Source organism: Oncorhynchus masou, chromosome 6, assembly GCF_036934945.1.
Source record: "Oncorhynchus masou masou isolate Uvic2021 chromosome 6, UVic_Omas_1.1, whole genome shotgun sequence".
NCBI lineage: Eukaryota > Metazoa > Chordata > Actinopteri > Salmoniformes > Salmonidae > Oncorhynchus > Oncorhynchus masou.
In genome coordinates this window covers 14433029-14447675 of record NC_088217.1, presented here as the reverse complement: position 1 = coordinate 14447675, position 14647 = coordinate 14433029, and the positions used below count along the sequence as shown (strand labels likewise).

Here is a 14647-nt window from a genome sequence, read left to right as displayed (position 1 = left end):
CTCCCACAGTATTCTGCAGCTATACGCCATCCCATCTGGTTTGCGCTTAGTGGGACTATCATTTGTTTTTCAACAGGACAATGACCCTAAACACACCTCCAGGCTGTGTAAGGGCTATTTTAACAAGAAGGAGAGTGATGGATTGTTGCATCAGATGACCTGGCCTACACAATCACCCGACCTCAACCCAATTAAAATGGTTTGGGATGAGTTTAACTGCAGATTGAAGGAAAAGCAGCCAACAAATGCTTAGCATATGTGGGAACTCCTTCAAGACAGTTGGAAAAGCTGGTTGAGAGAAAGCTTTGCACACACTTGGCAGTCATCAAGGCAAAGGGTGGCTACTTTGAAGAATCTAAAATATATTTTGAATTCTTTAACACTTTTTTAGTTACTACATGATTCCATATGTGTTATTTATTTCAAATGATGTTTTCACCATTATTCTACAATGTAGAAAATAGTAAAAAAATAAAATAAAGAAAAAGCCTTGAATGAGTAGGTGTGTCCAAACTTTTGACTGGTACAGACACATTATGTAAAGTATGACCATATCAGGTGCAGCCCACCTTCTCTATCTTGTTCACTCTCTCTCTCTGTCACACACGCACACACACACAGTAAGCTCAGATAAGAAATGAAAGCCTGCTGCAGTTTTACGATTTAAGCGGTGATGTTTTTCTGTTATATGTATCTGACCTTCTCAGGTGTTTGTGTCACCCAGTTGGAGATTGATTATTCCATTGGAGGGATGCCAGGAATACCGAAGAGCCTTTCCCTCTACACTCCTTAAATATGTTCATGTCCATTATGCCCTACACTATCATTCAATATTATTATCACCATAAAGTGCAATAATCTAAAGTAACATACCACAGGCTCGAGGGATATCTGTTATAACTTAAAGGGATAGTTCCCCCAAATTACAAAATGACTTATTGGTTTCATTAACCTGAAAGCAGTCAATGGACAAAGTATGACATGCTTTGCTTTAGTTCCCTGGCACTGTTTCCTAATGCTAAGATTTTTGCATTTGTGGCAACAATCCCATTCAAGTCATTTTGGGTGAATTAGGCCTGGCTCGCAGCTGGCGTTACAATTCATCCCAAAGGTTTTCAATGGGGTTGAGGTCAGGGCTTTGTGCAGGCCAGTCAAGATCTTCCACACAAATCTCAACAAACCTATTCTGTACGGACCTTGCACGGGGGCATTGTCATGCTGAAACAGGAATTGTCTAGAATGTCTATGTATGTGTTAAAATTTCCCATCACTAGAACTAAGGAGCCAAGTCCGAACCATGAAATACAGCCCCAAACCATTATTCCTCATCCACCAAACTTTACAGTTGGCACTATGCATTCAAACAGGTAGCATTCTCCTGGCATCCACCAAACCCAGATTCTTCCTTCAGACTGCCAGATGGTGAAGTGTAATTCATCACTCCAGAGAACGTGTTTCCACTGCTCCAGAGTCCAATGGCGGCAAACTTTACACCACTCCAGCCAAAGTTTGGTATTGCACATGGTGATCTTAGGCTTGTGTTCGGCTGCACAGCCATGGAAACCAATTTCATGAAGCTCCCGATGAACAGTTATTGTGCTGATGTTGCTTTCAGAGGCAGTTTGGAACTCTGTAGTGAGTGTTGTAACCAAGGACAGAAACTTTTACACGCTACGCACTTCAGCACTCGACGGTCCCGTTCTGTGAACTTGCGTGGCCTATCACTTCAAGGCTGAGCCTTTGTTGCTCATATCTGATCACATACTTTTGGCCATGTAGTGTGTCTTGAATTGGCTACCTAGTTATTTGTCTAATCTCATATTTTATAGGCCTATCTGCTGCTGCAATGTCCGAATGTCTCTCTCTTTAAGCCGTCAGCATGCTTCAGTTCAGATGGCCCCTAGCTAGAAGCTAGAACTCGGCTAAGCAAACCAAATGAGTGCTCTCGCACACTCCCTTAAAGGACTACGACTAATAAGAAGGGGTTTCCACATACTACTGTATATACAATGTACATTTGATGACTGACAGGGGCGCTGTTTTGAAACCACACGCCTCCATCTTGCCACTCCCCCACCATTGTAACAAATACTTTGTAAGCTATAGAGTAGCATTTATAAACATCTACATTTGCTTTTCCCACATGTATTCTATTACAGACACATTAATGCATAATTGTAAATTGTATTAAACACACACACACACACACACACACACACACAGAGTATTCGGAAAGTATTCAGAACCCTTGACTTTTTCCACATTTTGTTACGTTACAGCCCAATTCTAAAATTGAATTTAAAAAATAGAACTCAATTTACACACAATACCTCACAATGACAAAAAAAAAACAACGTTTTTTGTTTGTTTGTTTACATTTAAAAAAATAAAAAACAGAAATACCTTATTTACATAAGTATCCAGTCCCTTTGCACTGAGACTAGAAAATTGAGCTCAGGTCCATCTTATTTCCATTGATCATCCTTGATATGTTTCTAACACTTGATTGGAGTCCACCTGTGGTAAATTCAATTGATTGGACATGATTTGGAAAGGCACACACCTGTCTATATAAGGTCACACAATTGACAGTGCAAAAACCAAGACATGAGGTCGAAGGAATTGTCCGTAGAGCTCAGAGACCGGATTGTGTCGAGGCACAGATCTGAGGAAGGGTACCAAAACATTTCTGCAGAATTGAAGTTCCCGAAGAACACAGTGGCCTCCATCATTCTTAAATGGAAGAAGTTTAGAACCACCAAGACTCTTCCAAGAGCTGGTCTCCCGGCCAAACTGAGCAATCGTGGGAGAAGGTCCTTTGTCAGGGAGGTGACCAAGAGCCCAATGGTTACTCTGACAGAGCTCCAGAGTTACTCTGTGGAGGTGGGAGAACCTTCCAGAAGGACAACCATCTCTGCAGCCCTCCACCAATCAGGCCATTATGGTAGAGTGGCCAGACGGAAGACACTCAGTAAAAGGCACGTCACAGCCTTTTAAAGACTCTCAGACCATCTTTGGCCTGAATGCAAAGTGCCACGTCTAGAGGACTGTGAAGCATGATGGTGGCAACATGATGTTGTGGGGATGTTTTTCAGCGGCATGGACTGGGAGACTAGTCAGGACCGAGGGAAAGATGAATAGAGCCAAACATATATATTTTTTCAATTATAGAATGAGGCAAAACATAACAAAATGTGGAAAAGGTCAAGGCGTCTCAGTAATTTCACTGTGTGTCTGAAATACAGTTGAAGTCGGAAGTTTAAAAAAAACAGTTTTAATGACTCCAACTTAAGTGTTTCAACCACTCCACAAATATCTTGTTAACAAACTATAGTTTTGGCAAGTCTGTTAGGACATCTACTTTGTGCATGACAAGTAATTTTTCCAAAAATAGTTTACAGACAGATTATTTCACTGTATCACAATTCCAGTGGATCAAAAGTTTAAATACACTAAGTTGACTGTGCCTTTAAACAACTTGGAAAATTTGAGAAAATTATGTCATGGCTTTAGAAGCTTCTGATAGGCAAATTGACATAATTTGAGTCAATTGGAGGTGTACCTGTGACTGTATTTCAATGCCTACCTTCAATCTCAGTGCCTCTTTGCTTGACATCATGGGAAAATCAAAAGAAATCAGCCAAGACCTCAGAAAAAAAATTGTAGACCTCCACAAGTCTGGTTCATCCTTGGGAGCAATTTCCAAACGCCTGAAGGTACCACGTTGATCTGTACAAACAATAGTATGCAAGTATAAACACCATGGGACCACACAGCTGTCATACCGCTCAGGAAGGAGATGCGCTCGGTCTCCTAGAGATGAACATACTTAGGTGTGAAAAGTGCAAATCAATCCCAGAACAACAGTAAAGGACCCTGTGACGATGCTGAAGGAAACAGGTACAAACGTATCTATATCCACGGTAAAATGAGTCCTATATGGACATAACCTGAAAGGCCTCTCAGCAAGGAAGAAGCCACTGCTCCAAAAATGCCTTAAAGCCAGACTACGGTTTGCAACTGCACATGGGGACAAAGATGGTACTTTTTGGAGAAATGTCCTCTGGTCTGATGAAACAAAAATAGAACTGTTTGGCCATAATGACCATAGTCATGTTTGGAGGAAAAAGAGGGAGGCTTGCAAGCCAAAAAACACCATCCCATCCGTGAAGCACGGGGGTGGCAGCATCATGTTGTGGGGTGCTTGCACAGGGGTGGCACATCATCATGAAAATTATAAAATTAATTTGACATCAGGGGTGCTTGCAAATGGGTCTTCCAAATGGAAGGACTGTTGCAAAATTCACATCATCATGAGGTCTACAAATTGAAAATGCCAAAATTAACATCTCAAGACATCAGTCAATTTAAAGGCAATGCTACTAAATACAAATTTGTATGTTGACCCAAATGGACAATGACCCTACAAGCATACTTCCAAAGTTGATCCTAACTGACCTAAAACAAAATGGCTTAAGGACAACAAAGTTTATTTATACACACACATATATATTAGAAAGTACTAATGTTATTGTCCCCACCACAATCAAAAAATACTTTACATGTAACAAAATCAAAAACTGTAGAATTCCATTCATTCCTATGGAAGACACACACACACACTAAAACACACACACACACACACATTTCTATAAAATACTGTAGGAAGACTGCTTTTCTGAGGAGTGCCAACATGGCTGACTGGTGGATTCAAAGCGTCTCAATACATAACATCAAGGGTTTATATACATCATTGGCTGCACTCTCGTCTTTCTCGTTGAATGACAGCAAACACTTCATTGAAGAATCCCGTCCATATTTCCCACCCCTACTGTTAACCAATAACCGATGAAGGGGCCTAGACTTTGTCTACCGAACTTCCACTTGCCTCAAGAAAAATGTTGTGTGTGCAATGGAAGACAACACATATCAAGATATAAAATGCAATCAATTTTCAATAGAAAATAAAGAAAAATACTCACACATCTTCAACTAAGTTGCTAAGACAGGAGCACAGAGACAGTGTGAGACTACTTCTCTTTTCCAAGTTCTGGAAGTCATAAGGTTATCACAGGTGTCACTATGGACAAAGTAGTGAATACAATGCCATGTTGCCTTGAGATCAGACAACCAAACTACCTCAGGCTTAGCGCAGTTGTTTATAAACTGTTGGAGCAACTCCTAGACACAACAGAAGCCTCTCAATAACCTCCCCCTCAGCAAAGTCCCAAAGCCTCTCGACTTGTTTCCTGCCAAATCCGCTCCTCAGGATGAGTAACCCATGAAATGATTTCTGACATTATGGATCACAGGTCTGTTGGATGAGCTGCCTGATCCTTTTCTGCTCCGGTGTTGACAGGGCAGAGGGATTTAGAGGGATTTCCCTTGCCTAGCTGACTGTGGAGTGCTGTGGAGTTGTGTGCCAGCAAGCTAACCCGCCTCACATTAATAAACTTGTGTATCCGTCTACTGTATGCATGTCTCAGAGGGCCATCTGGACAGTACTGGAGAAGTTGGTGGCCAACAGCCTAACTTAATGCTACAGAAATTCACTGTGGATATTGTGCTTCCTTTCTAGTGCACAGCATATGTCCCTTGTGATGCAATCGAACACCTGTGATGCAATCAATGGACAACATTCAAGCTTTCTATTGATCTCAGTTAAAGACCTCATCTCCAATTCAACACTGTCCGTTTCCCTTCACCTGCTGCTGGAGCTGCCTGGCCTGGCTGACAGACAGAGAGCAGTGAACCTACATGACCACCTCCAGGACTTTCTCCACTTTGATCCCCTGCAGTGCCGACCGGCAGCCCAGAAGTTCTCATTTTAGCTAGTTTCAATGGGGCGTTTGATGGGTTCTGATGGGATTTGCTGCAGCCATTATTTTTGGTTAAATAGGATCGACTCTGAAACAGATGTAGGATTTTAATTTGAGCCATTTTGCTGCTGCAGGAAATTAATCCTGCAGCAAACAGAAAATGTGAATTATTATGTGGATTATAATTCATGGACATTTTTCTAGGGGTTGATAAATATGACATTTACAAACTTCAGAAGCCTTTTAAAACCTCAAATACACTACAAAATGTAACACTACAAGTCATCCTGCAACAAACAGGGTGATCAAATGAAGATCCTACATCTGTAACCCCCCCTCTGCAGCCCCGGCTCTATCTCAGTGTGCTAAGAGGCTTTTCCTCGAGGTGAGACATTTCTATTTCTTGGCAGTTGTTCGCTACTTCTATCCAAAGTTACTTACTGTTCACTTACTCACAGTTCATCTTGCTTCTAATCCACTGAAGGAGAAGCAATCTACCTCATGGCATGCAATGCTGGGTTTGAACCTCTACACCAGCGACCTTTTGGTCGATAATCGACTTGCTAGAACATTTCTTGGAACCCTGGCCTGGCAGAAATGTCCTGGTGGTGCTTACCCTCTAGGATGACCTCCTTGCCCGTCTTCTTTAGAGCCTGCACGGCATCATCGTGTGTGGCCTCCCGGAGGTCAGAGCCGTTGACCGAAAGGATGGCGTCACCCACGTACAGGGCCTCTGTCTGGTCAGCAGCCAACCCTTTGAAGATCTTCGAGATGAGAATAGGCATTTTATTCTCTTTCCCACCTGCAAAGTAAAGCATATGGCATCGGTTCAGTTCATCTTAAAGGAACCCGCTACGCTTCTCATACAAAGTATAAACCAGATGGTTACCAGTCTAAATGTGTGCCCCTCTCTTAATGGAGAAGGGATGTGAATATGAAATATGGTGGTCTACAGGAATACCGTACATATGCTTTTTCCTAGGGCTTAAAGGTGACATGAAAAGGTTTTTTCATGTTTTTCCAGACCTTTCATTATACAACAGCTAAATACATCATCAAATGATCTGCAATAATATGTTGGTAAGGTTAGATTTTGTATCCTTGATATAACAGAGGGAACCAGTCAACATGCTTCTTTGGAATGCTTGGAAATGATGTCATTTGAGGGCATTGTGAAAATTCCATAATTTGATTTTAGTGCACAAATTCACATCTCTGAGCTCACATGCTCGATATTGTACAGTGGAGAACACAATCAGAACTCTATTTCCCGTTTTACATTTGATCCAGCTATTCCAGTCAGGAAAAAAACCCGGTGCCGGGATTTCAAAGTAGTTTTCATGTTTCACTTGTGCTCTACGGTGACAGTAGGCGGTCTGTCAGATTTATTCTGCAGAACAGGAAGATAAGACGCTGTTCTCCTTCTAGATACCTATAATAAATCGCTTGAAACCACACTACTGTTTACAGGGATCTTTATTTATGGACAGTTCAAAGTGGTATGAATATTTGTGATTGAGAAAATGCTTTTCATATGTACCGAACCATCCAATGATGAGATTTATAAGATTTATGAGATTTATAAATAAATTATCTGGGCTCCCAAAAAGCACAGAGATATATAATAAATATATATATAATATAAAATAAGTAATTCTTTGCATTTTATTGCATGGCATAAGTATTTGATCACCTACCAACCAGTAAGAATTCCAGATCTCACAGACCTGTTAGTTTTTCTTTAAGAAGCCCTCCTGTTCTCCACTCATTACCTGTATTAACTACACCTGTTTGAACTCGTTACCTGTATAAAAGACCTGTCCACACACTCAAACAGACTACAACCTCTCCACAATGGCCAAGACCAGAGAGCTGTTTAAGGACATCAGTGATAAAATTGTAGACCTGCACAAGGCTGGAATGGGCTACAGGACCATAGGCAAGCAGCTTGGTTAGTAGGCAACAACTGTTGGCGCAATTATTAGAAAATGGAAGAAGTTCAAGATGACGGTCAATCACCATTGGTCTGGGGCTCCATGCAAGATCTCACCTCGTGGGGCATCAATGATCATGAGGAAGGTGAGGGATCAGCCCATAACTACACGGCAGGACCTGGTCAATGACCTGAAGTGAGCTGGGACCACAGTCTTAAATAAAACCATTAGTAACACACTACGCCGTCATGGATTAAAATCCTGCAGCGCACGCAAGGTCCCCCTGCTCAAGCCAGCGCATGTCCAGGCCCGTCGGAAGTTTGCCAATGACCATCTGGATGATCCAGAGGAGGAATGGGAGAAGGTCATGTGGTCTGATGAGACAAAAATAGAGCTTTTTGGTCTAAACTACACTCGCCTTGTTTGGAGGAAGAAGAAGGATGAGTACAACCCCAAGAACATCATCCCAACCGTGAAGCATGGAGGTGGAAACATCATTCTTCTGGGATGCTTTTCTGCAAAGGGGACAGGACGACTGCACCGTATTGAGGAGATCTTGGCCAACAACCTCCTTCCCTCAGTAAGAGCGGCAGGGTAGCCTAGTGGATAGAGTGTTGGACTAGTAACCGAAAGGTTGCAAGTTCAAATCCCTGAGCTGATAAGGTACAAATCTGTCGTTCTGCCCCTCAACAGGCAGTTAACCCACTGTTCCTAGGCCGTCATTGAAAATAAGAATTTGTTCTTAACTGACTTGCCTAGTTAAATAAGAGGTAAAATGTAAAAAAAAAAGAGCATTGTGGCTGGGTCTTCCAGCATGACAATGACCTGAAACACACAGCCAGGGCAACTAAGGAGTGGCTCCGTAAGAAGCGTCTCAAGGTTCTGGAGTGGCCTAGCCAGTCTCCAGACTTGAAAATCTTTGGAGGGAGCTGAAAGTCCGTATTGCCCAGCGACAGCCCCGAAACCTGAAGGATCTGGAAAAGGTCTGTATGGAGGAGAATGCCAAAATCCCTGCTGCAGTGTGTGCAAACCTGGTCAAGAACTACAGGAAACGTATGATCTCTGTAATTGCAAACAAAAGGTTTCTGTACCAAAAATTATGTTCTGCTTTTCTGATGTATCAAATACTTATGTCATGCAATAAAATGCAAATTAATTAAAAATCATACAATGTGATTTTCGGGATTTTTGTTTTAGATTCTGTCTCTCACAGTTGAAGTGTACCTATGATAAAAATTACAGACCTCTACCTGCAAAATTGGCAGTGTATCAAATACTTGTTCTCCCCACTGTACATACTAACAATATATACTGTGCCCTCCTGAAATATTGGCACCATAGATAAATACAGTATGAACAAAAAAGGCTGTGAAAAAATGTAATCTTTCAAATTGTTAAAATAAATGATTGGCAACCTAGAAATTCTTATGAACAAAATGTAATTGAAATTCTGATTAATATTTTACTATTTAAAGTTCATCTGAGTATTAGGAAATCTTAAGTGGTAATCCATGACTTCCTGTTTCACTGTGGTATAAATATGAGGTGGCACACTAAACTCCCTTAGTCATCCATCAACATGGGAAAGGCCTGAGAACACACAAGTGAAAGGAGACAAAATGTTGTTGACCTTCACAAATCAGGTAATGGCTATATAGAGATAGCAACACGCCTGAAAATACCCATCTCCACTATGAGGGCAATAATTAGTACATTTAAAACAACTGGAGCTGTGATGAAGCAGGAGTATTTTGCCTCCACGCACAATGAGAAGGATGGTTCAAGTGGCAAAAAAATCTCCAAAGATCACAGTTGGAGAATTGTATAAGTTGATTACATCTTGGGGTCACCAAGTCTCCAAAACTACTGACCCTATAATCTAGCTTTTGCATTGGCCATCCCAGTCCCCTGACCTAAACCCCATTGAAAATGTGCAGGGTAAGCTTAAGAGGAGTCCACAAGTGAGTATATTTATTTATTTATTTCACCTTTATTTAACCAGGTAAGCCAGTTGAGAACAAGTTCTCATTTACTGCGACCTGGCCAACATAAAGCAAAGCAGTGTGTAACAAACAACACAGAGTTACACATGGAATAAACAAACATACAGTCCATAATACAATAGAAAAAGTCTATATACAGTGTGTGGGAATGAGGTAGGATAAGGGAGGTAAGGCAATAAATAGGCCATAGTGGCAGAATAATTACAATATAGCAATTAAATAATAGAGTGATAGATGTGCAGAAGATGATTGTGCAAGTAAAGATACTGGGGTGCAAAGGAGCAACATAAATAACAGTATGGGGATGAGGTAGTTGGATGGGCTATTTACAGATGGGCTATGAACAGGTGCAGTGATCTGTGAGCTGCTCTGACGCCTGGTGCTTAAAGTTAGTGAGGGAGGGAGATATGAGTCTTCAGCTTCAGTGATTTTTGCAGTTCGTTCCAGTCATTGGCAACAGAGAACTGGAACGAAAGGTGGCCAAAAGAGGAATTGGCTTTGGGGGTGACCTGTGAAATAGTGCTGGCATGGTGACCAGTGAGCTGAGAAGGCAGGGCTTTACCAAGCAAAGACTTACAGATGACCTGGAGCCAGTGGGTTTGGCGATGAATATGAAGTGAGGGCCAGCCAACAAGAGCATTCAAGTCGCAGTGGTGGGTAGTATATGGGGCATTGGTGAAAAAACAGCTGGCACTGTAATAGACTACATTCAGTTTGCTGAGAAGAGTGTTGGAGGCTATTTTGTAAATCGCCGAAGTCAAGGATCGGGCAGATAGTCAGTTTTACGAGGGTGTTTGGCAGCATGAGTGAAGGATGCTTTGTTGCGAAATAGGAAGCCGATTCTAGATTTAATTTTGGATTGGAGATGCTTAATGTGACTCTGGAAGGAGAGTTTACAGTCTAACCAGACACCTAGGTATTTGTAGTTGTCCACATATGCTAAGTTAGAACTGTCCAGAGTAGTGATGCTGGACGGCCGGGCAAGTGTGGGCAGCGATCGGTTGAAGAGCATGCATTTAGTTTTACTTGCATTTAAGAGCAGTTGGAGGCCACGGAAGGAGAATTGTATGGCATTGAAGCTTGTCTGAAGGTTAGTTAACACTGTGTCCAAAGGAGGGCCAGAAGTATACAGAATGGTGTCATCTGCGTAGAGGTGGATCAGAGAATCACCAGCAGCAAGAGCGACATCATTGATGTATACAGAGAAGAGAGTCGGCCCGAGAATTGAACCCTGTGACACCCCCATAGAGACTGCCAGAGGTCCGGACAACAGGCACACCGATTTGACACACTGAACTCTATCAGAGAAGTAGTTGGTGAACCAGGCGAGGCAGTCACTTGAGAAAGCAAGGCTGTTGAGTCTGCCGATAAGAATGTGGTGATTAACAAAATCGAAAGCCTTAGCCAGGTCGATGAATACAGCTGCACAGTATTGTCTCTTATCGATGGCAGTTATGATACCGTTTACGACCTTGAGCGTGGCTGAGGTGCACCCATGACCAGCTCAGAAACCAGATTGCATAGCCGAGAAGGTACGGTGGGATTCGAAATGGTCGGTGATCTGTTTGTTAACTTGGCTTTCGAAGACCTTATAAAAGGCAGGGTAGGATAGATATACAGTTGAAGTCGTAAGTTTACATACACTTAGGTCAAATCAAATCAAGTTGACTGTGCCTTTAAACAGCTTGGAAAATTCCAGAAAATGATGTCATGGCTTTAGAAGCTTCTGATAGGCAAATTGACATAATTTGAGTCAATTTGAGGTGTACCTGTGGATGTATTTCAAGGCCTACCTTCAAACTCAGTGCCTCTTTGCTTGACATCATGGGAAAATCAAAAGAAATCAGCCAAGACCTCAGAAAAAAAATGGTAGACCTCCACAAGACTGGTTCATCCTTGGGAGCAATATCCAAATGCCTGAAGGTACCACGCTCATCTGTACAAACAATAGTACGCAAGTATAAACACCATGGGTCCACGCAGCCGTCATACCGCTCAGGAAGGAGACTGTCGTTCTGTCTCCTAGAGATGAACATACTTTGGTGCGAAAACTGCAAATCAATCCCAGAACTTCTGCAAGGGTCCTTATGAAGTTGCTGGAGGAAGCAGGTACAAAAATATCTATATCCACAGTATAACGAGTCCTATAAATCGTCATAACCTGAAAGCCGCTCAGCTCCAAACCCGACATAAAATGTCAGACTACGGTTTGCAACTGCACATGGGGACAAAGATTGTACTTTTTGAGAAATGTCCTCTGGTCTGATGAAACAAAAATAGAACTGTTTGGCCATAATGACCATCGTCATGTTTGGAGGAGAAAGGGGGAGGCTTGCAAGCCGAAGAACACCATCCCAACCGTGAATCACGGGGTGGCAGCATCATGTTGTGGGGATGCTTTGCTGCAGGAGAGACTGGTGCACTTCACAAAATAGATGACATTATGAAGAGTAATATGTGTATATATTGAAGCATCATCGCAAGACATCAGTCAGGAAGTTAAAGCTTGGTCGCAAATGGGTCCTCCAAATGGACAATGACCCCAAGCATACCTCCAATGTTGTGGCAAAATGGCTTAAGGACAACAAAGTCAAGGTATTGGAGTGGCCATCACAAAGCCCTGACCTCAATCCTATAGAAAATGTGTGGGCAGAACTTAAAGAGTGTGCGAACAAGGAGGCCTACAAACCGGACTCAGTTACACCAGCTCTGTCAGGAGGAATATGCCAAAATTCACCCAACTTATTGTGTATGTAAACCTCTGACCCACTGGGAATGTGATGAAAGAAATACAAGTTGAAATAAATAATTCTCTCTCCTATTATTCTGACATTTCACATTCTTAAAATGAAGTGGCGATCCTAACTGACCTAAGACAGGGAATTTTTACTAGGATTAAATGTCAGGAATTGTGAAAAACTGAGTTTAAATGTATTTGACTAAGGTGTATGTAAACTTCCGACTTCAACTGTTGGTCTTTAGCAGTTTGGGTCTAGAGTGTCTCCCCCTTTGAAGAGGGGGATGACCGTGGCAGCTTTCCAATCTTTGGGGATCTCAGATGATATGAAATAGAGGTTGAACAGGCTAGTAATAGGGGTTGCAACAATTTCAGCAGTACCAAGGACTTTGAAGGATCTAGAGGTTCTCTATGGAGGATGGTCTCAAATCTCTTTATATATGTTCTCCCACCTCATCAAACATTATAGGAGACGACTCAGAGCTGTTATCTTGGCAGAAGGGGGGGGCGCACAAAGTACAAAACGCAGGAGTGCCAATAATTGTGACATGCGTGTTTTTTAACTAAATAATTATTTATTAATGACAATTGTATTTTATTTGAACAATTGTAACTTAAAATGTTAAAGTCATGTGATATTTGGAGTGTCAGATCAAGCTGACAAACAATGACATTTTTCACAGCCTTTTTTGTTAATATTTACCTAGGGTGCCAATAATTCAGGTGGGCACTTCAGAAACTATTCACACCCCTTGACTTATTCCACATTTTGTTGTGTTACAGTCTGAATTTAAAATTGATTAAATAGAGATTTTTTGGTCACTGGCCTGTACCCAATACCCCATAATGTCAAAGGGGAATTATGTTTTTCTAAATGTTTACAAATTAATTAAAAATGAAAAGCTGAAATGTCTTGAGTCAAGTATTCAACCCCTTTGTTATGCCAAGCCTAAATAAGTTCAGGAGAAAAACATGTGCTTAACAAGTCACATAAGTTGCATTGACTCACTCTGTGTGCAATAAGTGTTTAACATGATTTTTGAATGACTACCTCATCTCAATTATCTGTGAGGTCCCTCAGTCAAGCAGTGAATTTCAAACACAGATTCAACCACAAAGACCAGGGAGGTTTTCCAATGCCTCGCAAAGAAGGGCACCTATTGGTAGATGGGTAAAAATAAAATTAACAGACATTGAATATCCCTTTGAGCATGGGGAAGTTATTAATTACACTTTGGATGATGTGCCAATACACAAAGTCACTACAAAAGATACAGGCGTTCTTCCTAACTCAGTTGCCAGAGAGGAACAAACATATTGAGTTGACATGTATTCAATTTTGAGTTTGCATCCCAATATTACACTTTGTATACATCACATAAGACTGAAATATAACAAAACTGTTTGACATAGAAATACCACAATTTCATCAGGTTTTCTAAATAATCTTTATTAATTATTACATTCAGAAAAATATGAATAACATTCCACCCACAAGGCCAAAGAGGGCGCTTTTGCTCATTGACTGCTTGAAAATCTATGGCAAGATCTGAAAATGATTGTCTAGCGATGATCAACAAGCAATTTAACAGAGATTGAAGAGTTTTGAAAATAATAAATGGCCAAATGTTGCACAATCCAGGTGTGGAAAGCTCTTAGGGACATATCCAGAAAAACTGTGATCGCTGCTGAAGGAGTATTGACTCAGGGGTGGGAATATTTATGTAAATTAGATATAATACATTTGCAAACATTTCTAAAACATGTTTTCACTTTATCATTATGGGGTATTGTGTGTAGATGGGTGGGCAAAAAATATATTTCATCCATTTTGAATTCAGGCTGTAACATAAAATGTGGATTTAGTCAAGGGGTTTGAATACTTTCTGAAGGCAAAGCCGTGCTCAAGCAGTTCTTTCGAAAAGCTGAGCAAGGGATAAGTTTCCCATTAAGACTGCAGTTTTAGAACATACGAAGACACCAGTCATCCACTTTGCCCCGCTGCAGTCTCTACTCTCTAACAGGATAATGAAGCTCAGTTCATAGACTGATGAATCTGCTACTTCCACGGGGCCCTTTCTTGGTAAATATTGTCAATAATGTCAAGGCCAGTTAGGTCTCGTCCTTAAAGCCGGCTGAGAAATGTACAGAAAG

The 14647-nt window shown here is 41.4% G+C and overlaps 1 protein-coding gene across 1 annotated transcript in view; it reads right to left on the bottom strand.

The window, feature by feature from the left end:
- Positions 1–14647, bottom strand: part of LOC135541391 (alpha-1-syntrophin-like) — an 80798-nt gene that overhangs the window by 54556 nt on the left and 11595 nt on the right. Inside the window, exon 2 of the mRNA XM_064967597.1 lies at positions 6436–6621. Coding sequence (XP_064823669.1) covers positions 6436–6621 — 186 coding nt within the window. The remainder of the gene's footprint in view (positions 1–6435; positions 6622–14647) is intronic.